Source organism: Leucopleurus acutus, assembly GCF_964270905.1.
Source record: "Leucopleurus acutus genome assembly, chromosome: 4".
Lineage (NCBI taxonomy): Eukaryota > Metazoa > Chordata > Mammalia > Artiodactyla > Delphinidae > Leucopleurus > Leucopleurus acutus.
Genome location: NC_139146.1, coordinates 116,923,756 through 116,950,568, shown reverse-complemented (window position 1 = coordinate 116,950,568; position 26,813 = coordinate 116,923,756). Strand labels below are relative to the sequence as shown.

Here is a 26,813-nt window from a genome sequence, read left to right as displayed (position 1 = left end):
AGTAAATACTTCCAAGCTCTTTACATGTCAGACTGGAAAATGGAAGTTACCGTATGATTCGTAAATACGTCAAGTGAAACACAGGGTTATGGGCCATGAACTTTGGCAGGTATATAACAACAAAACAGCAACAATTATTGAGCCCTAACTACATACCTGCACTTCATTATGTATTTCAGTGATCTGACAATACCCATACAAAGTAGATACTGTCATTTTCCTCATTTGATAGATGAAAGAAAGAGACTACGTAACCTGTCCAAAGACATACAGATTTAAGACTAAGACATATAGAAGGGGGATGCACGTGTCGGCAGCTTGACTCCAGAGGACACACTCTCACTGCAATGCCCTAATGCCTGTCCCAGGATCAAAGTGTCTATTTGTCTTCTCATTTGGTAAATACGTGCATTAAGCATCATTCCCAGCACTGGAGAAAAAGATGGACAAGGTCCTTATCCTCATTAATGTGTATATTCCAGTGGGAGAGAGAGCAAATAAATAAGCAAACGAATAAACAAGTTTATTCAGAGAGAGAGAAGAAGGTGAAGAATTATTATTATTATTATTTTTTTTTGCGGTACACGGGCCTCTCACTGTTGTGGCTTCTCCCGTTGCGGGGCACAGGCTCCGAACGCGCAGGCTCAGAGGCCATGGCTCACGGGCCTAGCCGCTCCGCGGCATGTGGGATCCTCCAGGACTGGGGCACGAACCCGTGTCCCCTGCATTGGCAGGCGGACTCTCAACCACTGCGCCACCAGGGAAGCCCAAAGATGAAGAATTTAAACACAGTGATAAAGAACGCCAGAGAGGGCGGCTTCTTTAGAGAGGATGATCAGGGAAGATGTTGTCGCTGAGGAGGTGACATTAGAGCTGAGACCTAAGGGAGGGAACAGGTATGGGAAGAGCATTCCAGACAGAAGGAGGAGCCGGAAGTGGGAACAAGTATGTTGCGTTCAAGGAGGAGCAAGATGGCCCATGTGGCTGGTCCAAGGGAGTGAGGGAGAAGATGGTCACAGGAGAGGCCCGAGAGCGGGGCAGGGCTCTGTCAGGCATAGCAAGCAGTTTGCATATTATTTTTAAAGTCCTGGAAAGGAACTGCAAGATTTTAGGCAGGGGAGCGACATGCCTCATGCATTTCAATGGCAAAAGTGAGCCTCAGACCACCGTCATGAGACCTGGGAGATGTTGTACCAGATTCAGGATGGTGGACCCACCCCAAGGCTGGGTCTCCATGGGGAGAGCCTGTTGAGGAGGGAGACTGCATGTTGAGGCAGTGCCCTCGAGGACAGCTCAGGGTGTTAGCAGCAGCGTGGAGTGGCAGTTGGTTAGAAGGAGAAAAAGACATGCCGTGGACTCAAGAATCCTTGCATGGCATCCCGTGCAGGTCTGACTCTCAGGGCAGAGATCCTGTTTCAGGGTGTGCCGTCTTCCCTAACAACCACCCTAAGCTTCAGATGTACAGCCCTTCTTCCGCATGGCAGAAACAGGTTCACCTTCCTCTGGCAAGATGGGTGGATGTGGTTGGTTTCCTCCTGCTGTGTCAACAGACGGCGGCAGAAGTGGTCCTGACCCTGATGCCCCGAGAAGTCTTCCTGGTGTGGTTTTGGAAGATGACTTGCACACCTGCCTCACATCATCTCCTTCCACAGCATCTTGCCCTCCTGGGCACCTTTGGAGTCAAGTAGAAAGGACAAATAGCTTGGCTGTCTCTGAGCTCTGGTGACACATGGATTCATCAAAGCGTTGTTGTATACATGCTGCTTTGTGACTCCATCAGTATCGCGGGATACTCTGACAGATGACAGGGTGGAGGTGGGAAGCAGGAGAGAGAAGAAACTCTCCCGTGGCTGCTGCATGAGGCCCAGCATTTTCCCTCTGTGCCTGCCTGGTAGGATTAACCACACTTCCTACCAATAAAAATGTCCCTTTTAAAGTAGAGATTAAGATGGCTCCACCCCCCTAAGATGCTTCACCTCCTCCTTTGTTGTGGGTCTAGGTCAGTGGAAGCAGGTGACATGAGTGAAACCACCTCAAGGGAACGAAAAGGTGATAGCCTGGGGTGTCCTGAGAAGAGAGAGCAATTCTGTAGATGGACATGCCAACCAGTAGGGCTAGTCCCTCTCTCATGTTGCCCTCCCCAAATATAACAGAGACTCTTTATACAAATCTTACCCTCTTTGTAGTACAATGGATGAATTCCTTGATTAAATTTAATCAAGGTGATTAAATTTTGTAAACAAAAAATGATATACTTTAAAGGCATACAGAGAGTTTTTATTGAAAGAAATACTTGGTAAATAAAGTCGAGGGTATTTTTGCAAACAAATAGCTACCAGATTTTTATCTGTTAATTTGGTTCCACACCTATATTGGATGAAAGTTACTGTTATTTAAGATGAATTCCACCTGCAGTCCTGTCAATTTGGAATCTATTCTGAAACATATTATCAAGCTAAATGTTTCATCCTGCCTTCTTTTCACACAGAAGATGTTTAGTAGCGCACAGGCAGGGCATCCCCTTCCCCTTATCCGTGTTCTTCCCCTACTCCCCCCAGCCCCCTAAATCCCTACTCCCCCACCAGTTTCTCCTGGAACCACAGAAGGTTGGAGCTGAGGGACCTTAGAAACTAAGTCTAATTCCTTTTCTAACAACTAAAAATACTAAGGGCCAAATATCTGTGAATATTTTTGTTTGTTTATTTTTCCACACTGTCTCCAGAAATGCTTATGGAAGTTGAAGGAGACTGTGTCACAATGCAATTCCTTGACAAGCTACTTCTTCCTGTACCTGCCACCAGGTATTTGGGCTGAGCTAGCACGTTGTCACTGCTTATTCTTCATTCCACTGCTATCCTGCTAGACACTCTTATGTTGCTGCTTTCTAGGTTTCCCAACCCACTGATTATTTTGCATTTTGGATGATTTCTCTCCCAGCTGCCTTCATTTGCATTTTTCCTAAATCAGATCTCATTGTGATAATTTCTATTCATATTTCTAACCTCTTTAGATCCATATGTGTTATTTCTCTGTCCTCAATGATGTCTGCAGCACCTCCTAACTTGGCACCAACCAAAAATGTTATTAAATGTGTACGCCTTGTTCCCAGCCATTAATGAAGGTGCTAAATAAAGCTAGATCTACCAGATCCATTGGGGCCTTCCATTAGCTGCCTCCCCCCACCCCATCCCCATAGATATTGAGCTGTTTTTCATCTTTGGTTCTTGTTTATTAAGGTTCAAGCTTTTCAGTCATCCTGTCCTAGTTCCTACTAGCACCAGCCAGAGCTCTTGTCACACAAATGTTTCAAGGATGTTTTTTTACATGCTTTATTAAACTCTAAAGGTACGATAGCTATAGAAGTCATTGAATCAACAATTTTAATTAACGGTAAAATTTATAATTTCATATGCCAGAGGAAATTTTTAGCCTTGCTTTTAAAAACTCTTCTAGAAGGCAGACATATTTGATTGTCTTTATGTCTCCTATTTATTCTTCTATAGCTTTTTGTGTAAATCTGCTGGTTAATTCTCTTTGAATTTAAAGGTGCATAAACCATTATGTGCTTGTGAGGAACACAAGTGATATATATGAAATGGCCCTTGTCATGAGGAGCTTATGATCAGATAGAGCAGGCTAGACCTAAGTATAATGAGGAGGGACTCTAACCAGACAATGAGGAGTTAAATTGCTTGAAAGCTTCATACTGATTCTTAGGGCTGCAAAAATAGAAATATGAATTAGGATGTTAAGATAAAGCCTAATGCAGAAGGGAAGTTTTGAGCTGAAAACTCAAAAGGTAAAAAGGATTTGCATAGGCAAGGAAGAAGTGGGGGAACATAGGGAAACATCTGAGCTAAGGTAGAGAGAGAGGAATGATCGTGACATCCTGTGTGGGGTCTCGGAGCAGTAGAAAATCAGTCTGATTGAAGAAAGAATCTGACTGGTGTAACGTCAGTTTGCAAATCCAGTTGACTGTATGGCATCTCTCACTGGATGTCTCTTAGGCATCTCAAAATCAGTGTGCCCAAAATTAACGTTGTGACTCTACCCTCTCTCCAAACTACTTCTCTCCTAGTTTTCCTCACCAGAAATATGGGTGTCATCCATGATTTCTCTAGTCCCCTAATCACCCCTCATCCAATCTTTTATCCAATCTCTTTAAGTTCTACTGCTCAATTATATCTTGAAACTGAATAATTCTCATTTCTGCCACTCTCTAGTCCAAGCCATGACTGTTTCTTGCCTGGACTACTACAAAAACCGAGCACTTGCCCCTCTCCATATTGCAGCCAGAGAGAACTTACTGAAAATTAAACCACTCTCTAGCAAGAAAAGAAAATCTTTCAGTGGCAGAGCATTGCCTTTGGAATGAAGTCCAACCTTGTTATCATGGCACAGAAGCCCTGGTGTGATCAGGCTTTACACACCAGTGCTCTGTTTCCACTCCACATGGGTGTACTTCAATACAATTGTAATACTAACCATTTGAGTTGGCTTCAGATCCACAAAGAAAAGCGCCAGTCCTCCACATGGATGCCCGTGCTTCAGATCCAGCCATGAGCAGGGGTCTCCAGGCCCCCCGTATCTACAGACTCAGGGCTTCCCACAATTCCCTCATGTTCAGTAATTTGCTAGAACAACTCACAGAACTGAAGAAAGTGCTATACTTACTATTACAGTTTTATTATAAAGGATACAAATCGGGACCAACCAAATGGAAGAGACACACAGTGGGAGGTCTGGGAGGATCCCGCATCCAGAGTTTTCTCACCTCTCCCTGTGGAGTCAGCTCACCTCACCTTCCCTGCATGTCAGTAGGTTCATCAGCCAGGGAGCTCCTCTGAGCCTGTGTCCAGAGCTTTTACTAGAGTTTTATTAGAAAGGCATGATTGATTAAATCACTGGCCATGTGACTGAGCTCAATCTCCAGTCCCCTTCCCCTACCAAAGGGCCAACCCTCTAATCACATACTTGGTCTTTCTGGTGACCAGCCCCAATCCTGAAGCTATCCAGGACTCCCTACTGAGTCATCTCATTAGCATAATGATGTCACTCCTATCACTCAGGAAATTCCAACAGTTTTTGAATCTCTGTACCAGGAACCACTGGGAACAAAGACCAGGTATATCTTTATTTCACCACAAAATCTCCCAGACCTCATCTTGCACCACTCTTGCCCTCCATGCATAGACATGCTGGTCTTCTCGTAGCCCCTGGACTGTGCCACGTCCTTCCCTGTCCCTGAGACAATTCCCTTCTCCCTCTCTCACTCCCACCCAACTCCCACAGCCTAAGATTACCTGATCAGAAAGTCCTTGCCTATCTCAATGTCGCCCTTGTATCTCCCCATACTTATTTGCTGCATAGCACCTGATTTTATCTATGTTTGTCCCCTCCATAGAATATAAACTGTTTGAGGACATAGCCTTGTTGTCTTGTTCCTTCTTTATCTTCTAGCACATACCAACATTCAGTACATATTTGTCAAATTAAAGAATAAATAAAGTGGGAAAGATAAGAATATTAATGCCATTTGAAGCTATTTGATTGTTAAGAAGAAGAAATGTTTAGGCTTGATGAGAAAAGTAATACAGAGAGGTTGTCAAATCAGAAGCAAGAGAATGATAGGTTTGGGGGGCATATGAATATGGGGAGTATGATTGCAGTGTACCAAATGTATTGTGGAGGGGAAAGGACTAGAGGCAGGAGGCTTTAGAAGACTATTCCGTTGGAGCAACAAAGGCAACAAAAGCCCGTGTGCCATAACTACTGAGCCCGTGTGCCACAACTACTGGAGCCTGCTCTGTTAGAGCCCATGCTCCGCAGCAAGAGAAGCCACTGCAATGAGAAGCCCTCACACCTCAACGAAGAGTGGCCCCCGCTCGCCACAACTAGAGAAAACCCACGTGCAGCAACGAAGAGCCAACGCAGCCAAAAATAAAATTAATTAAATAAAAATAAAAAATATGTCTTACTCAAATACATTCTTGTTGTAAGAGATAAATACTGGAGTAACAAAAGAAAATATGAGACCCCCTTTCTTACTTTGCAATCTTTTTTATTTTTTTTACTTTGCAATCTTTAAGTTTTGTCAACAAACACTTTTTTAAACTGTTAAAGTTGGCTTTTCAACATTTGCCTGGCTCCTAAAACCTCCCCAGGCTGAGTGGCACAGGAGGACTAGGCAGCAAGTGGGGACTTGTTCTCTCGAAACTGCAATTTGCCAGGTGGTGAAGACTGCTGCCAGGCTTTTCTTGGGGACTTTCTGGGCTCTTCTTACAGATTGCCAGTATTATCTGGAGGGAAATCAATACTGACCCAGTATCAACAGTGGGGAAAGCACCGAATGTTCTTCACTGTTTGAATAGTACAGTGTTGGCATCTGAACTGGGGGAGATTAAATTCAGACCCCAGAGACTGAGATAAAGTCTATTTCAAATGAGCCTTAGGGTCCCTAAAGAGTGGAGGCCACAGCATCTTTCCCTCTTTGACCCCCTTGATAAAACGACCCTTTTTCTCAGACAGGACATCATTACTCATAAGACACACACACACAAACATGCACACACACACGCATATACACACGTTCTACTCTAAAACTTGCCTATTGAAGCTAACATGTTGGTCCTAGTTTCTTTTTCACCACTGACTGAAAACAAAGATGTATTATGAATACAAGTGGAATTCCCTTTGGCTATGTTTTGAAGCCACCTGGTAAACTTTCCCTTTTGGAATTTTCAGCAGCCACACAATTGAATTAGGGGACAGAACAACCACACTGGTGTCTGGTCAGAAGCAAGCAACTGTTTGCAGCTGTGCTAGGGGAAAGCCAGTCACTGGTTCTGCTTTCAGATCTGTTGACTGGGACAAGCTAAATGCTGTTTAACTTGGCCTTCATCTTGCTACCCAGAGCAAATTACGTGGGCCTTAAAAGACAGTTTCCCCTACTGCCATTTAAAGGACTTGATTTAAGAATTTATTCTGAACATAAAAGGAAGTTGGGGAAGAGTAGTTTTGACAGAGTGGGTTGCTTCAAAATCTGCTTCAGTGGAGATTTTGAGATTGATTACCTTTGCTCAAGTCCCAGAGAATACACAAAGGCTGTGCTTATGGAGAAAAATCACCACATGATCAATTTCAATTTCTACAGTCTCAGCAGGGATCCCATTTAGGGATATTATCTATGATGGAGAGGGAAGTAATAGAGGTACAACACAAAGGATGGGTTTAAGTGAGGGCACTGTCACCCTGGTTGCGGTGTGATTGGTTGGTTAGTGCTAATAAGAACGAAGATAGGAGAAGCGTGACATAAATACACTATCATGTGTAAAACAGATAGCTAGTGGGAACCTGTGGTATAGCCCAGGGAGCTCAGCTTGGTGCTCTGTGATGACCTAGATGGGCGGGATGGGGTGGGGGATGAGAGGGAGGCCCAAGAGGGCGGGGATATATGTATACATATAGCTGATTCACTTCATTGTACAGCAGAAACCAACACAACATTGTAAAGCAATTATACTCCAATTAAAAAAAAAAGAAGGCAGAAAAGGTAAGAGAAAAAAAAATATATCACTAACTGGATTACTACATGAATATTACGGCTTCATAGTTTTTCCTAACCTGGGGCTGATGGCAGAAGCTGGGTTATTTTGATTCTGGAGCATAGAAATTTTAAAATAATGTTTCCCTCATATTACAAAAAAAACTTGATCATTATAACAACGTAGAAAATACAGACAAACTGAAAGAAAAAATTAAAAATCACCCACTGCCCCACTCCTTACGGAGAACAACTGTAAACATGTTGACTTATACTTTAAAATTTTTCTGTGCTTAAATACATATTTTTATTAAGAATGCATTCATTACTGCATCTTTTATTTTGAAAACTGTCTTTCACTTAACTACCTTCTACCTCATCTCTCCATGTCAATACTACAATAGCCCTTTTTGTGAGTTTTTAAATACAAAACCAACAGATGCTCTTGTTAAAAATTTCTGAGTATAGGATAAAATGTAAAAGTATTTCTCCTACCTCCCAGTCTTACCTCCCCTAAGGTAACCCTAAGACTTTTTCTTAATATTTCACACACACACACACACACACACACACACACACAGAGTATTCAATTAACTAATGTATCACAAGGTACAAAGTCAAATCCTGTTATGTGGAAATTCAGGGTTTTTCCAAGTTTTCACTTCAGTGAGCATCCTTGTGATTAAATATTTGCACACAGCTATGATTATTTCCTTAAGATAAACTCCAGAAAACGAATTGCACAATTTTAGCGCTTTTAATACATGCAGCACATTTGCCCTTCACATGGTTTGTGCCAATTTCTCCCTCCCACCCATACTCAACATTGAATTTTAAAAAATCTTTAAAAGTATAACACATATAGAAAAGTGTCCAAACCATGGGTTAGCCCTGTCCAATATGGTAGCCACCAGCCACATGTGGCTACTGAGTACTTGACATGTGGTTGGTCCAAGTTGAGGTGTGCTGGAATTGTAAAATACAAGCCCAGTTTTGAAATATGGGTACAGAAAAATATCATATAAAATATATCATTAATGATTTTATGCTAATAATATATTGAGTGATATTTTGGATGTAGTATGTTAAGGAAAAATATATGATTAAAATTGATTTTTTACTTGTTTATTTTCACTTTTTTAGTGTAGCTACTAGGAAAATTTAAATCACATATGTGGCTCACAATTGTATTTCTCTTGGACAGCACAAAGTAGGACGTGGTATGGCTTCTTGGGTAATGAAACCTGCCACAGAGGGGTATACTCCTGATTGGCTGTCTTCCTCTTCCTCTCCCGTTCCCCTGACCCCACCCCTGCCTGTGCCTCAGTTACGGCTAGCGCTCTTAGAACTAATGTAGCTCCCTTCACCACAACAATTCTTTGTCAGGAGTGATCAATAAACACAGGGTGAGTGTCCACTATTGAAGGCAATGGGGTATTAAGACCGTGATCTACCAGAACCGACCATTAAGTACAAACTCAAAGTTGCAAGTTGAATCATTTGTTAATTGATTTGTTAGAAAGTGTACGTACTTAGGCTTCAGGAATTTGCTGCTGAGTCCAGCATCATGCCCCTATTAAGATGTGCACGCAGAGCATGGACAGACAGAATACGCACACTTGACAAGTCAGTTTGTTGATGGAAGGTCACCATCTCTTGTCGGCCCTCAGCTTTCCCTTGCTCACACATTGACTGTACTAAACACACCCTCGGTACACACACCTTTTCATCAAACACAAATGCTCTTCCCAGGTTGGCTTCCACACCCAATCACTTCAGGGTAGAAGCAAAATGCAGATAAGTAGGAAGAAGAGGGCCCAGAGATGACCATGTGAATCTTACTTCCTTTCTGCCCTATTGTTGTCTTACATCTTGTTCTCTGAGTCACTTTTTCGCTGGACTCAGCTTCAGAGTTTAAAAAAAAAAGATTTTTTAAAGTACATCTTAAAGTATCTTTGGCTCGATTGTATGCTCGATTATTTGGAATGTGGCCCAAATCCTTGCTTCATTCCACTGCTTCAGTCAAAGTAGCTTCAGTCTGGAAGGCATTCAGGTAAGGGGGATTAAAATAAAGAAATATCTCTGTTCCATCTTGTCTTCATCATCATTCTTTTGTTGTTCTATCATGCTTAATTTTATGAGAATAATGTTTCTAGCCCTTTGGAACTCTCCACTTAGAGTTTTCTCTTTAAAAGACTCTCCCTCCCCTAAACTTGAAGAATAAAGGAAATATCTTGTGGAAACGAGTGTGAACTAAGAACCGAAGGAGCACCATCTTTGTTCCGTTATTGGTTTGACTTACTAGATGAACTTGAATACATGTCTTCTAAACCTTAATTTTGCCATCTGTGGACTAGGGACAGAGTGTTCCCCCTCCTTCCTATGTTTAGTTGGGTTTGCAATAAAAGCAATAAACTGTATGCAAAAGTAATAAATTATTCCTTGGGCTGCAGTGGTCTTGACATTTGAAATTCCTTCCAGACTCCAGATTCTGTGATTATAAATAATAAATACTTTCACTCTTTCCAACCACTGTGTTTCAACACACTGGCAAAATTTAAAGACCTCTTTCTTATCGCAGTGAGCCAGGCTACAATTTTTACCTTACACAGATTGCTAAGCACATTTTTCCCTCTTTATGTTCAAAGCTGAGCATATACTTCTTAAGGTCTTTCTACCTTCCCTCTTTCTGTCCCACTACCCAAGGGTTAAGCAAATTTTAAAAGTTTTCAATGGTGCTATAAAATGAACAAGGTTGAGTTGCCTTCCAGCAGCACTGGTTGAGCCAGAGAGACAAAAAACTCCATGAAATATTTTTTGGTTAAAAGAACTGTTAAAACTTTGAGGATAAAACAGTTCTCTCTCTTCTCATCAGCATGAAGAAGCCAATATCTGTGAAATGGCAGATTCCTAATGAAAGCATGACTAAGTACTGAATAGTATGGTATAAAACATTATTACCTTTTTTTAAAAAAAAAGCTTATACACTATATATATTTATTTTTATTTTTCAGATTATAGTTGGCCCTTGAACAACTTGGGGGTTAATCCATCTATAATTTATCATTGGCCTTTCCTATCTGCAGTTCCTTTACATTCTCAGATTCAACCAACCTCAGACCGTGAAGTACTATTGAAAAATATCCGTGTGTAAGTGGACCTGCACACTTCAAACCTGTGCTGTCCAAGGGTCAACTGTAATTTTCCTACCAAAAGCACTACTTCCCAACCTAATTTGTCGTCTCAAAGCTTTGAGAGCATTATCAGATAAAAACAAATCTGAGTATACATCGAAAGTTTATAGGTCTCATTTGCCCATGGCTATAGCTAAGATTTCATTAACAGTGTCAGCTGAAATGCTGCCCTGATAGCTCACCCAGGACCTCCAGCTCCTGTCACTCTCTCCCGTCACCCAGAGGGTCAACAGGCTGGTCCCCCATGTGTGCCTGAGCCCCACCCTGTCTGTGGGTTTGGCAGAGTCTGCTGGACTCCGATGCTTCTCCTTCCTTGGGCACCAGAGTCTCTCTTGGGATTCCAGTGAGTGCCCCCTGCCCCTCAGGCATTGCTGCTTCTCCACGTTGTAGATTCGGCCAAGTACACCAGATTCCACAAGGGGCCTAAGTCCCCTCCCCTCCTTTCTGTGACACACTGTTAGAGCAGTCCTCAAACAATATTATTTGTGCCTCGGTATTTTGCAGAGATTTGGTGAAGTACCTCTTTGCGTTTTTACTTACTGACTTCCTCTTTGCTCTGTGTTGGACATGAACTCCATCAAAGCGGGGGAGGTAGGGCAGAGAGAGCCAGACCAAGAACTAACCCCCTTCCATACTCAAGGTTACACCTCTCCTCTGACCACCAAAACTTGAGGGCAGATGTCTGTCTTCTTGACATGAACGATCTCCCAGGAGACTTCGGTAACCAGAACTTTCTTCAGGTTTCCCCACTAGTTCACTCAACAAGGCTGAACCTCCTGCAGTGGGCACATTCCAAAGACAAGCTAAGATCCTCACTAAGTGAGGATGTACTCTTGTTTGGATGAAAACCACCCCAGACCAACCCCCAGCGATTGAACTTGAGGTTGAGAGATTGCGGTTGAGGGTGGGAGCAAGTATAAATCAGTGAGGAGGTGAGGGGGTGGGGCGGGAGGAGGGGAGGCTGAGGAACTTTGCGGAAGGTGCCGGGGTGTTTTAGCCCTTCACTCAGGTCTGCATTCTCTCTGCAGAACGACATCTTCGAGTGGTCCAGGGACCACCGAGTCCACCACAAGTACTCGGAGACGGACGCTGATCCCCACAACGCCCGCCGGGGCTTCTTCTTCTCCCATATCGGGTGGCTGTTTGTCCGCAAGCATCGGGATGTTATCGAGAAGGGGAGGAAGCTTGACGTCACCGACCTGCTGGCTGATCCTGTGGTCCGGTTCCAGAGAAAGTAAGTGAACGGACACCATCGATTGTCCCTGAGCGACAGGACCTGGAGACAGGGCACAATGGGGTGCAGTAATATCCCCAAGCAGTTCTCCGCATAGCACTTACCCTGACAATTGGGTCGTCTTGTTAGGATTGCCGTCTGTTTATTCATTCCTTTTTATTTATTTTAATTTTTTAAATATTTTTTTATTATATATATGTATATTTTTAAATTCATTCCTTTTTGATCATTACGTTTTCCCCTGTTCACACATTTGTTTTGAATTTGAACTTGATTTTGAAATGGATTTCCTTTAAGCCCACTTGTCATTTCCTTCAGACCCACCTGAACTACTGATTTCATGGAATGTTTCTGTAGTTGTCCTCGCTTGCTCATTCATGCTTCCCTGGGGTAGCGAGGAGGAAAGAGAGGACTTGCTTATTTTAGTGACACACTTGACTTCAACAGGACTGGACTCCCGCCAGGTCCCCTGCTCTGTTCTCCCTGAATTCTCTTGTAGTGAGGCCTCCTCTCCCCCAACCCTTGGAAATGGTAACACCAGTAGGTTTCTGTGCAGGGAAAACGTGACCATGTAACAAAGAGCCTCAAAATGCTTGTGTGCACTAATGGTGTCAGCTGAGCATATTCAGTCCGTCAGCATTTGCAGGGTGGATCTATGTTCAACAAGCACATGGTGAAAGCTTGCCTGTTATCGTGCTGGCAAGTGGAGGGCAACCATGGTTCACGTTTTAACTAGGGAGCTGGCCTAGACTCTATCCATGTTGGTCTGGATCTGTAAAGTTGGCCACAATGAGAGCATTTATAAATGGGCTCGTTGCCCCAAAGCAATGGATTTATGTGCAAAGAGGGACAATTTTGGGATCACACTCTGGTGAGAGCCTTGAGATAATATGGTGAACAAGTGGTCACTGGACACCATCTCCACTGACAGGCAGGAGTCATTTGAGGACTCATTCCAAACAGAATCTCCCAATAATGGAAATGGAGGCTGTGCCTTTGACACAAGAGATCCTTGCACGAGAGGAAGTATGGCTGAGAAATGTGCTCATTTTCCCCTCAGTGGATGGTGGGACAGGTTGCAAAGGCTCACACTCGCTCTAAGGCTCAGTTCCAGCTGTAAAATGGGAATAAGAGTAGTACCTATCTCTTACAGCTTTTATGAGAACATAATGAAAAAAAAATGTATGAGAAATGTCTGGCATTTATATAGTAAGAGCTTAGATCCATAATGTCTCTTATTCCACAGGCAGTGGCAACTCCAGAGGATTCCCTGTCTTTCCACCCCCTGCTTCTGTTGGCTTCAGCATAGGGTCTTCTCTGTGCTCCTCCATACAGCTCTTTCAGGTGGACACAACCAGTATCAATAGCCAAAATTTTATAGTAGATGTTTTCAATTTACAATTAAATGATTTGTTGATTTTGATTTTTCACCATGAGAGTAAAAGAGGAAAATCTGCAAAATTCAGAAAAGTAGAAAGAAACTCATGCGCAGTCCAAACACACAAACACAGCCATGGTTCAGATTCTGTAGTATCTCCTTCTATATTTTATGTGTATATTTGACATATTTTACATGATGGCAGTCATACTGCTTATGTAATTTTATGTCTTGACTTTTAACTTCAGATTATCTTGTAAGCACCATTATCAAAGGCTGCATGGGTTCACCGTTTGAGTGTCATAGTTTATTTAACCATCACTCTGTGATGGGATACGTATGTCTTTTCCAATTTTGTGATATAAATGATGTTGCTATACAATTAGTAATGCTTTGGGACAATCAGACCTTAGATTAATTTGAAGATCTCAGATGAAGAGGCAGAGGATCTTCTGTTTTATTCCTGAGAACCAAGCTGAGAATAATAGTCTCTGACCCAAAAAAATGGTTTCTCTGACCAAAAAAAAATGGAAGTTTTTTTTTCATCTTTTCCCTTTAAAAAATATGGTAATCTGAGTCATTAGGTGTATACTCATGGTACCTACATCCAAAGACTATTACTAAATGCAGGCAGAAGAACAAAGGCTATTTCGGCATGTTCCTTGAATAGTTATCTGAGAACATCTTTCATTTCCAGTCCAGTAAGCAAAGGAGATTGTAGCTATCAGAAACCACTCACTCATATTATCATCTCTTATATATCATTGAGGTCCTGCTAGAAATCAGTGCTGAGGATACGACCTTAAAGATTGGTCTCAGTTCCCCCAGAATTTGCAGTCTAGCAGGGAACCCACAAATTAACTTACAGACAATTATGCTTTAGAGAGAAGAGTGCTATAATAGGGTAGAATAGATGGGGAGGAGGATATTTATCATGTCTCTCATTTCATAGAACTATATAGAGCCATTGAACTTTGGAGCTAGGAGGGACCTTACAAATCAGTTAACCCATGCCTTCCATTTTTCCTACGAAAAAACTAATAAACGAAATTTAAATAGAAAGTTGGGGATAGAAGTTCTGTCAGTCTGTTTGGGCTGCTATAACAAAAATACTATAGCCTAGGTGGCTTACACAACAAACATTTATTTCTCACAGTTTTGGAGGCTGGGAAGCCCAAGATCAAGGCACCAGCAGATTCAGTGTCTGGTGAGAGCTCTCTACCTAGTTCATAGATAGCTGTCTTCTGGCTCTGTCCTCACACGGCAGAAGGGGCAAGGGAACTCTCTGGGTTCTCTTTCATAAGGGCCCTAATCCTATTCATGAGGGCTCCACCCTCATGACCTAATCACCTCTCAAAGGCCCTCACTGCATTGAGGATTAGGTTTCAACATGCAAATCTGGAGGGGACACAAACATCAGTCTATAGCAAGTACCTACATCTCAGATTATTTGCTCAATGTCCTTTGGATTATGCCTCGTTGTCTGAAAGGAGCTACAACAGTTCTCTGCAGTGTGGGTGGACACTCGTGTCCTTTGGTAATTATCCAGCCTAGAGAACATGGAGATCCATAATCCAAAATGAGGCTTAGACTTACTGAACTAAAGGAAGAGAGCTTCCAAGATACACAACGATACTGTGGCCATTTGGGCGTTTTTCATGTTCATAAAGCCAGGTTACCAGTCCTGACAGTCAGACCATGTGGAGGAGATAAATTCCTTAAGGAATAAGTCCTTGCACGTAGGGGTGGGAGCTGGAGTGGTCAATCCTATCAGCAGTGGCACTGTCATATCAGGTCTCAGTCCCTGCTACCCTAGGCTGAGTGGGGGGCTTCCTGAGAAACAGAGAAAGGTGCCCAGCTCATTTGGGACCCAGTCCTGGGCCATTTCAGTGGCACCTCTTAGAGAGTCCCTCTCCTGGTCACAATTCCCATCCATTTCTCTGTAGTCCTCCTAGGGCAAAAGTCTCTGTTCCAGTTTTGGTGGCCGGGGTTTGTTGCTGATTCCACTCCCTCCTAGGGAGCAATGTTTGTACAAAGAGACCCAGGTAAACACTTGGAGAGTTTCCTCAAACAGGCAGATGTGTAAATGAGAAGGACCCAGGATCTGGAGACTCCTCCTTCAGTCAGAACACCAGCACCAGTATTGCAGTTGCTTGATCCACAGTGCGTGGCCATCCTAATGACAGCTCACCAAAGACAAGCTTGCCTGAGAGCCAAGCTTGATCAGCTTTCCACTATACAGTCTCATAAAAGAGAGAAGATAGCAGCATTAAGGGTAACAGGGAAACAGCACAGTTCAAGCTATAGTTCCAGGCTTTTCCTCTAAGAGATAACTTTACCAAGGCTGTTACAAGTAGTTAACTGGACTACTTCAGGTTTCTCTCTATTGTCAAGTTGTGAATGATGAAAAGGCAGGCATTAGGAGGTGAGAGGGAGAGGAGCCAGTGGTATCACATTTAGACTGTGGCATTTCGGGTCCCTGCCCTGGCCCCTGTGCCTTCAAGGGCCATGCTTCTCCCTGCAGGGCAAAGAGATCACAGGGCAAAGGTGCATGCCACCTGGAACCTCCTTCCACTTCTAGACTGTGCCTTAGGGTCCTAGGATCCTAAAATTCCCTGCCCAAGTGGCTCTGAGCTCACTTTCAGAGCCTACAGCAGCCTTTCCCAGGCTCTGTCCTCCTAGAGGGAAGTGTGTGCCCCATAGACCCGAAGAGTGGCCGAGGGGCAGTGTTGGCCTGGGGATGAGCTTAGAAGCATGGGCTTGGATGTCCACACAAAGCAGACAGAGCTGGGTTGGGAAGAGAAGGGATTGGGCTACAAGCTAGGGGCTCCCACCTCTGCTCTTGGCCTAGGCCCTGCAAACGTTGGGGGTGAGCCTAGAAGGGCCTACTTATACGGTTGACAGTGGGTCTGTCAGTTGGGAATTGTGTTTGGCTTAAACAAGATAGAAGTTAGTTTCTCTCACATGTAAAAGAATCATGGAGGTCCAGGTTATGGCAGCACAGGGCCAGTAGAGAACCGGATTCTTTTACTTTCTTGATTCTTGAGGTAGGCTTGTATAGCTATAAACTTCCCTCTTAGAATTGCTTTTGCTGCATCCCGTAGGTTTTGGATCATCATGATTTCATTGTCATTTGTCTCTAGGTATTTTTTGATTTCTTCTTTGATTTTTTCAGTGATCTCTTGGTTATTTAGTAACGTATTGTTTAGCTTCCATATGTTTGTGTTTTTTACGTTTTTTTCCCTGTAATTCATTTCTAATCTCATAGCATTGTGGTCAGAAAAGATGCCTGATATGATTTCAATTTTCTTAAATTTATTGAGGCTTGACTTGTGACCCAAGGTGTGATCTATCCTGGAGAATGTTCCGTGCGCACTTGAGAAGAAAGTGCAATCTGCTGTTTTTGGATGGAATGTCCTATAAATATTAATTAAATCTATCTGGTCTATTGTGTCATTTAAAGCTTCTGTTTCCTTATTTATTTTCATTTTGGATGATCCTTCCATTGGTGTAAGTGAGGTGTTAAAGTCCCCCACTATTATTGTGTTACTGTTGATTTCCCCTTTTATAGCTGTTAGCAGTTGCCTTATGTATTGAGGTGCTCATATGTTGGGTGCATATATATTTGTAATTGTTATATCTTCTTCTTGGATTGATCCCTTGATCATTATGTAGGGTCCTTCCTTGTTTCTTGTAACATTATTTTAAAGTCTATTTTATCTGATATGAGTATTGCTATTCCAGCTTTCTTTTGATTTCCATTTGCATGGAATATCTTTTTCCATCCCCTCACTTTCAGTCTGTATGTGTCCCTAGGTCTGAAGTGGGTCTCTTGTAGACAGCATATATATGGGTCTTGTTTTTGTATCCATTCAGCAAGCCTGTGTCTTTTGGTTGGAGCATTTAATCCATTCACGTTTAAGGTAATTATCGATATGTATGTTCCTATGACCATTTTCTTAATTGTTTTGGGTTTGTTTTTGTAGGTGCTTTTCTTCTCTTCTGTTTCGCACTTAGAGAAGTTCCTTTAGCATTTGTTGTAGAGCTGGTTTGGTGGTGCTGAATTCTCTTAGCTTTTGCTTGTCTGTAAAGCTTTTGATTTCTCCATCAAATCTGAATGAGATCCTTGCCGGGTAGAGGAATCTTGGTTGTAGGTTCTTCCCTTTCATCACTTTAATTATATCATGCCACTCCCTTCTGGCTTGTAGAGTTTCTGCTGAGAAATCAGCTGTTAACCTCATGGGAGTTCCCTTGTATGTTATTTGTCGTTTTTCCCTTGCTGCTTTCAGTAATTTTTCTTTGTCTTTAATTTTTGTCAGTTTGATTACTATGTGTCTTGGTGTGTTTCTCCTTGGGTTTATCCTGTATGGGACTCTCTGCACTTCCTGGACTTGGGTGGCTATTTTCTTTCCCATGTTAGGGAGGTTTTCAACTATAATCTCTTCAAATATTTTCTCAGGTCTTTTCTCTCTCTCTTCTCCTTCTGGGACCCCTATAATGCAAATGTTGTTGCATTTAATGTTGTCCCAGAGGCCTCTTAGGCTGTCTTCATTTCTTTTTTCTTTATTCTGTTCCACAGCAGTCAATTCCACCATTCTGTCTTCCAGGTCACTTATCCATTCTTCTGCCTCATTTATTCTGCTATTGATTCCTTCTAGTGTAGTATTCATTTCAGTTATTGTATTGTTCATCTCTGTTTGTTTGTTCTTTAATTCTTCTATGTGTTTTTTCTGTATTTCCTCTAGGTCTTTGTTAAACATTTCTTGCATCTTCTCAATCTTTGCCTCCATTCTTTTTCCGTGGTCCTGGATCATCTTCACTATCATTATTCTGAATTCTTTTTCTGGAACGTTGCTTATCTCCACTTCATTTAGTTGTTTTTCTAGGGTTTTATCTTGTTCCTTTATCTGGTACATAGCCCTCTGCCTTTTCATCTTGTCTGTCTTTCTGTGAATGTGGTTTTTGTTCCACAGGCTGCAGGACTGTAGTTCTTCTTGCTTCTGCTGTCTGCCCTCTGGTGGATAAGGCTATCCTCTTTTATCTTTCTGCTCCATCATCCTTAGCATGTGACTTTCAGTCTTTCATTCTGAGGTCCAAGGTTACCCCTAGAGCTCCACACAAAAGGAAGGTGGGGGTGGGGTGGGGTTAACACTGCTCAATTAAGTCAGTTTCCTATCAGGAGCTTTCCCAGAAGACACTCACAGCTGATCCACCTAACTGTATTTGCACTCAAGGGAAATTAGGAAATGCAGTCTCTTGGATGATGTATTGCACCCCTGAATAAAATCCTGGTTTTGTTTCTATGGAAAAAAGGGTGAGTTGATATGGAGTAAGCAGTTAGTCTCTGCCATAGTTATTTAATTGTTCTGCCTTAAGCAAAATGATTGGCCGTCACAAGTTACTCAGTCTTATAACATTTTGTTATTAAGCAAGTGAGTAGCCTTTCTGTCTCCATTTAGTGAGCAGAAACTGGAATCTCAAATAATTTTTCTGAGATGGCAGAATGTGGATAGAGTCCAGAGGCTGTTTCTCCTAATGCTTTGCTTATCCCATTGATTCCCATCTTAGATGAGAAATTCCTCTAGAAGTAACATGCAGACACGTGCATTTTTGAAGTAACTGACAAGGATGCTGGTGTAGTCCAGACACAGGAAAATAAAGTCCTTGCCTCATCACCATGGTGATGGGATAAGCTAAGAGAAAATGGATGGAATGATACAGAAGAGTGAAGCACTTGTTTTGGTGCCCTTGGAAGAGATGAAAATGTGTAAATCTTGTCATTTTAGGAAGAAAGGCACTTGAATGGCTAGAATCTTTTTGAGGCCGATTTCACTTCAATTTGTCACCTGATCTGTTACCATTCGTCTTTTTTTTTTTCTCCATTTTCAAGGACAAGCACCAAATCTCTCAGTGATACCTTCCTCCTTATGACTTTGTGTCAGTCCTGTCTGTGTAAACCCTAAGTGTATTTCTCTGTTGGGGACGATCACATAGCCAGGATAGAGCATCCAGACAAATCTACAACTGACTCATCTTCACTTCCCTACCCTCGCAGCTTCATCTCCCACTTGGGGGATCCCTTAGGGGGATGGGATGAGTCATCTGGGGACTTACAACCAACTTGACTCCATCTCTGTTGACCAAATCCATTGCTCTTTGATCCAGGTTCCATGTTGGGTCTTGGGGAGTCTCTCCCTACTCTGAGTTCATTTGCCTTGGGGCCCTACCCTAACTGTTGCTAGGCTAATACAACAATTCTTGTCTAGAATTTAGTGACTTTGAATGGCTGAACACATTGGTTGGCTAATTGTATCTCGTGGAAAACTCTATAGAAATAACCTCCAAAGGAGAGGTTCTGGATAATGAGACGTTCAAACATCTAAACATGTGGAGGAGATTTGGGGACAGACGTGGAGGTGGGGCCTTTCAAGCACAAACACCCTCTGCCAACTGCCTTGCTCATCAGTTACTCTTGGTTTGACCACTTCCTGTTTCGCTTGGGTCCTTGATGGTCCTGCAACAGCTGAACCAAACTGTCCTCAGGGTGAGCATCACTCAGCCATGCTGTACGTAGAGCCCAGCTCTTTGGCATCCTCTCTGCCCACTCACACCTCAATAATGGAAGCCATGAGGTGCATGGCATTTCTCAGGGCATCCAGCTTTCTTTCCTTTTCTGCATGTATCACTTTTTTTTTTTTTTGGCGGTACACGGGCCTCTCACTGTTGTGGCCTCTCCCGCTGTGCAGCACAGCCTCCAGACGTGCAGGCTCAGCGGCCATGGCTCACGGGCCCAGCCGCTTCGCGGCATGTGGGATCTTCCCGGACCGGGGCACAAACCCGTTTCCCCTGCATTGGCAGGCGGAGTCAACCTCTGCACCACCAGGGAAGCCCTGCATGTATCACTTTTAATTCAACAACTGTGTTTTGAGCATCCACTACATACCAGGCTCTAGGTGCTGGGGATGGAACAATGAACAAGAGAACCAGATTCTGGATGGTGCTTTCTCTTTCTCTCTAGAGCCCCCATTTGGGTTGGGAATGTGAGAGAGGAAGCCTCACCAGGCAGCTGCCCCAGCCTGACTGGTTCTGTCTCTCCTGGATGGCTTTCCTGCTCCCTGTTCCATCTGTCCTGTTATTCAGTCCCTGTCCCATGAAGCTGTTTTTGGTTCACTTCCTCTTGTTGATTTGCCTCTTTTCTCTGCTGTCTTTGTCTCTTTACCTGCCAGAGTGCTTTGTTCCTCCCTGTACCCTTCTCTGCACGAGGACATTTTCCCTCATCTGTCATACAGTATTCTCCAAGCCTTGATGTTCTCCATGTCTTCCTCTCCCTCAGCTTCTTGAGAGAACAAAAGCCATTCAGCCTATTGCTTAGGCGTTTTCTTGATGGGGAGATGAGCGTTCTTTTTCCTTTTGTATTCTCCCTCACTCCATCATCTTGCTCTGGTTTATTCTTTTCATACGTTCATTGTATATGTAAACATTCCTTCTCCTTGAATCTTCTCTTTTATTTGTGAGGGATAGCCTACGCTTGGTTAACAGCTTGAGCCCTGGAATCTTCTGTCCTCACCTTAAAACTGTCACATCTTATCCTGGCTCTAAAAATTTTGAGAATGAAATAATATTTTCTTTGAATAATTTTCTCTGCATCCAGCTGCAGTTGACAGGAGTTAAAGCTCTAAATTTCTGAGGTCCAAGGACTTGATAAAAATCAACGGAATAGATGTGAGCTGTGTTCAATTAGATCCCTTTTGTTAAAAGTCAACGGAAGAGGTAAAATATTCCAAGCTAAAATTTGGCCTTTTCAAGGAGACTGCTGTAACCAAACAGCTGAATGATACTCTGGGATATAGGACAGAGATGATTCAATATTGAGGTGGCAGCACCAACACCAGAATTTCCCTATTTTAGTGGCTAAAAACTTGGGCAAGGGAGAAACCAGTATGGCACATAATTCAGGAACTCATCTTGACTTTTTAAAAATTTCCAAGTCAAAATGTCATTTGTTTGCCTCTGTAAGAGGTACTTTTCCTAATAGGACTTCGGGAGGAGTTGCCTCTGTGTATGTGTGTGTGTGTGTGTGTGTGTGTGTGTGTGTGTGTGTGTGAGAGAGAGAGAGAGACAGACAGACAGACAGACAGACAGACAGACAGACAGAAAATACATCAACTTCATTAGTATCATTTTTCTTTCCCCACATTGACCATCCATTTCTATGTGAGAAATTCCCCTGGCAAGATGAGGAGACAGTTTCTCAAATGTCTGGAATCTGAACACTTCAAACACGAGCATGTTAGACATATTAATCAATAGGTGTCAATGAATTCTTGAACTGCTGCTTGTAAAGTGTTATCTTGGCTTCATTGTTGATGGCAATAAAGGCATCTTCATGTATCTTCGAGTCACTTCAGTAGCCAATAACAGTGGCCATTTATTAACTGCCCACTATGTACTTATATTATATCTTTACACACGTTCTCTCTGATCCTTTCAATAACTCTATCATGTAGATGATGGTACCTGGATTCTGGACTTGAATTCTAAAGATTCTGGCTCTGCATGGCCTTGATTAACCAAGTCAAAAAAAAATAGTATATGTTTGCACTAAATTATTCTTTCCCTAGTAAAATATTACTTTACTACCAAAACTGAGAAGAAATCTTAGCTAGTTTTCATGTAAATTTTAAATAATTACATAGAAGTCAAAGCAAGATTCGAATGACATTTGAAAGATTAGATTGACAAAATGAAAGACATTTTGGTGCAAGTAGATATCAGTCTCACTAATATTTAGACATTATCAATTCCTGGCTCTCTTTCTAGACCACGTAGAGAATAGTGTTTTAATATTTTCTCGGAATAAACAGTCCTTCAAGTCATGTATAAGGTTCCAGCCCCAAAGCTTCAGCCAGTAGACAACAACCCTTATAAGAAACTTCTGTTTAATCCTTATCTATTCTCTAAAAAGTTAGATCTATTACAATTGGCTTATGCATCAGAGAAAAAGACTCCTTTTGCCTTTTCTTTGTCTCTTCTTTACCATATAATAGAGCAAAAAATGTGGAAAAAGTTTTCATAACAGAAAATTCATTTTCTAGTTATTATTTTTTCTAACAATTACCTTACAAAATTTCTCTAATCTCTGAGCTCTTGAAAATTAGTTAAAGTTTTGATGTATAACCTTCTAAACTTTTTAAAATGAATCATGCTATGTTTTCTTTCTACAAAAATATATTCATACTCTATATACTATTAAAATAAGAAAAAACATATTTAATATTTACCTTAATTATTTCCTTTCCAGCCTCTTTATTATGTGTGTGTGTGTGTGTGTGTGTGTGTGTGTGTGTGCGTATCCTAATTTCCATTTGATATCATCCTGCCTGAAGAACTTCCTTTACCATTTCTTGTAGCACAGGTTTATTGGCAACAAATTCTCAACTTTTGTTTGTCTCAAGGTCTTTATTTTATCTTCATCTTTGAAAGGTATTTTTACTGGACATAAAATTCTGGATTAGCAGCGTTTTTCTTTCAGAATGATAAGATGTCAATCTTGCCTTGCATAGGATCTGAGGAGTCTGTTGGGATTCTTAGCATTATTCCTCTGCATGTATTGTTTCTTCTCACTACGTTCAAGATTTTTTTCTTTATGTTTGGTTTTCAGCACTTTGACTCTGAGGTTTGTTTGTTGTTTTTTTTTGAATTTTAGAATTTTATTTCATTTATTTTTTTATGCAGCAGGTTCTTATTACTTATCCATTTTATACATATTAGTGTATATATGTCAATCCCAATCCCCCACTCATCACACGACCACCACCCACCCCCGCCACTTTCCCTCACTGGTGTCCATACGTTTGCTCTCTACATCTGTGTCTCTATTTCTGCCCTGAAAACTGGTTCATCGGTACCATTTTTCTAGGTTCCATATAAATGTGTTAATATACGATATTTGTTTTTCTTTTTCTGACTTACTTCACTCTGTGTGACAGTATCTAGACCCACCCAAGTCTCTACAAATGACCCAATTTCGTCCTTTTTTATAACTGAGTAATATTCCATTGTATATATGTACCACATCTTCTTTATCCATTCATCTGTCGATGGGCATTTAGGTTGCTTCCATGTCCTGGCAATTGTAAATAGTGCTGCAATGAACATTTGGGTGCATGTGTCTTTTTGAGTTATCGTTTTCTCCAGGTATATGCCCAGTAGTGGGATTGCTGGATCATATGGTAATTCTACTTTTAGCTTTTTAAGGAACCTCCATACTGTTTTCCATAGTGGCTGTATCAATTTATATTCCCACCAACAGTGCAAGAAGGTTTGCTTTTCTCCACACCCTCTCCAGCATTTGTTGTTTGTAGATTTTCTGATGATGCCCATTCTAACTAGTGCGAGGTGATACCTCACTGTAGTTTTGATTTGCATTTCTCTAATAATTAGTGATGTTAAGCAGCTTTTCATGTGCTTCTTGTCCATCTGTATGTCTTCTTTGGAAAAATGTCTATTTATGTCTTCTGCCATTTTTGCATTGGGTTGTTTACTTTTTTAATATTGCGCTGCATGAGCTGTTTATATATTTTGGAGATTAATCCTTTGTCCGTTGATGCATTTGCAAATATTTTCTCCCATTCTGAGGGTTGTCTTTTCGTCTTGTTTATGGTTTCCTTTGCTGGGCAAAAGCTTTGAAGTTTCATTAGGTCCCATTTGTTTATTTTTGTCTTTATTTCCATTACTGTAGGAGGTGGATCAAAAAAGATCTTGCTGTGATTTATGTCAAAGAGTGTTCTTCCTATGTTTTCCTCTAAGAGTTTTATAGTGTCTGGTTTTACATTTAGGTCTCTAATCCATTTTGAATTTATTTTTGTGTATGGTGTTAGGGAGTGTTCTAATTTCATTCTTTTACGTGTAGCTGTCCAGTTTTCCCAGCACCACTTATTGAAGAGACTGTCTTTTCTCCATTGTATATCTTTGCCTCCTTTGTCATAGATTAGTTGACCACAGGTGCGTGGGTTTATCTCTGGGCTTTCTATCCTGTTCCATTGATCTATATTTCTGTTTTTGTGCCAGTACCATATTGTCTTGATTACTGTAGCTTTGTAGTATAGTCTGAAGTCAGGGAGTCTGATTCCTCCTGCTTCGTATTTTCCCCTTAAGACTGCTTTGGCTATTCGGGGTCTTTTGTGTCTCCAAACAAATTTTAAGATTTTTGTCCTAGTTCTGCAAAAATGCCATTGGTAATTTGATAGGGATTGCATTGAATCTGTAGATTGCTTTAGGTAGTATAGTCATTTTCACAATGTTGATTCTTCCAATCCAAGAGCATGGTATATCTCTCCATCTGTTGGTATCATCTTTAATTTCTTTCATCAGTGTCTTATAGTTTTCTGCATACAGGTCTTTTGTCTCCCTAGGTAGGTTTATTCCTAGGTATTTTATTCTTTTTGTTGCAATGGTAAATGGGAGTGTTTCCTTAATTTCCCTTTCAGATTTTTCATCATTAGTGTGTAGGAATGCAAGAGATTTCTGTGCATTAATTTTGTATCCTGCAACTTTACCAAATTCATTGATTAGCTCTAGTAGTTTTCTGGTGGCATCTTTAGGATTCTGTATGTATAGTATCATGTCATCTGCAAACAGTGACAGTCTTACTTCTTCTTTTCCAATTTGTATTCTTTTATTTCTTTTTCTTCTCTGATTGCCATGGCTAGGACTTCCAAAACTATGTTGGATAATAGTGGCAAGAGTCGTCATCCTTGTCTTGTTCCTGATCTTAGAGTAAATGCTTTCAGTTTTTCACCATTGAAAATGATATTTGCTGTGGATTTGTCGTATATGGCCTTTATTATGTTGACGTAGGTTCCCTCTATGCCCACTTCCTGTAGAGTTTTTATCATAAATGGGTGTTGAATTTTGTCAAAACGTTTTTCTGCATCTATTGAGATGATCATATGGTCTTTATTCTTCAATTTGTTAATATGGTGTATCACATTGATTGATTTGCGTATATTGAAGAATCCTTGCATCCCTGGGATAAATCCCACTTGATCATGGTGTATGATCCTTTTAATGTGTTGCTGGATTCTGTTTGCCAGTATTTTGCTGAGGACTTTGCATCTATATTCATCAGTGATATTGGTCTGTAATTTTCTTTTTTTGTAGTACCTTTGTCTGGTTTTGGTATCAGGGTGATGGTGGCCTCATAAAATGAGTTTGGGAGTGTTCCTTCCTCTGAAATTTTTTGGAAGAGTTTGAGAAGGATGAGTGTTAGCTCGTCTCTAAATGTTTGATAGAATTCCCCTGTGAAGCCATCTGGTCCTGGACTTTTGTTTGTTGGAAGATTATTAAACAAATTTTCAATTTCATTACTTGTGATTCTTCTGTTCATATTTTCTATTTCTTCCTGGTTCACTCTTGGAAGGTTATACTTTTCTAAGAATGTGTCCATTTCTTCCAGATTTTCCATTTTACTGGCATAGAGTTGCTTATAGTAGTCTCTTGGGATGCTTTGTATTTCTGCGGTGTCTGTTGTAACTTCTCCTTTTTCATTTCTAATTTTATTGATTTGAGTCTTCTCCCTCTTTTTCCTGATGAGTCTGGCTAATGGTTTATCAATTTTGTTTATCTTCTCAAAGAACCAGCTTTTAGTTTTATTGACCTTTGCTATTGTTTTCTTTGTTTCTATTTCATTTATTTCCGCTCTGATCATTATGATTTCTTTCCTTCTGCTAACTTTGGGTTTTGTTTTTCTTCTTTCCCTAGTTCCTTTAGGTGTAAGTTTAGATTGTTTATTTGAGATGTTTGTTGTTTCTTGAAGTAGGATTGTATTGCTATAAACTTCCCTCTTAGAACTGCTTTTGGTGCATCCCATAGGTTTTGGATCATCATGTTTTCATTGTCATTTGTCTCTAGGTATTTTTTGATTTCCTTTTTGATTTCTTCAGTGATCTCTTGGTTATTTAGTAACGTATTGTTTAGCCTCCATGTGTTTGTGTTTTTTACGTTTTTTTCCCTGTAATTGATTTCTAATCTCAGAGCGTTGTGGTCAGAAAAGATGCTTGATATGATTTCAACTTTCTTAAATTTACTGAGGCTTGATTTGTGACCCAGGATGTGCTCTATCCTGGAAAATGTTCCATGCGCACTGGAGAAGGAAGTGTAATCTGCTGTCTTTGAATGGAATGTCCTATAAATATCAATTAAATCTTTCTGGCGCATTGTGTCATTTAAAGCTTGTGTTTCCTTATAAATTTTCTGTTTGGATGATCCTTCCATCGGTGTAAGTGAGGTGTTAAAGTCCCCCACTATTACTGTGTTACTGTTGATTTCCTCTTCTATAGCTGTTAGCAGTTGCCTTATGTATTGAGGTACTCCTATGTTGGGTGCATATATATTTATAATTGTTATATCTTCTTCTTGGATGGATCCTTTGATAATTATGTAGGGTCCTTCTTTGTCTCTTGT

At 41.3% G+C, this 26,813-nt stretch overlaps 1 protein-coding gene across 1 annotated transcript in view; it reads left to right on the top strand.

The window, feature by feature from the left end:
- Positions 1-26,813, top strand: part of SCD5 (stearoyl-CoA desaturase 5) — a gene marked incomplete at its 3' end in the record, with an annotated part of 155,576 nt that overhangs the window by 91,535 nt on the left and 37,228 nt on the right. The window contains exon 3 of the mRNA XM_082837823.1: positions 11,766-11,971. Within this exon, the coding sequence (XP_082693949.1) occupies positions 11,766-11,971 (206 nt within the window). The remainder of the gene's footprint in view (positions 1-11,765; positions 11,972-26,813) is intronic.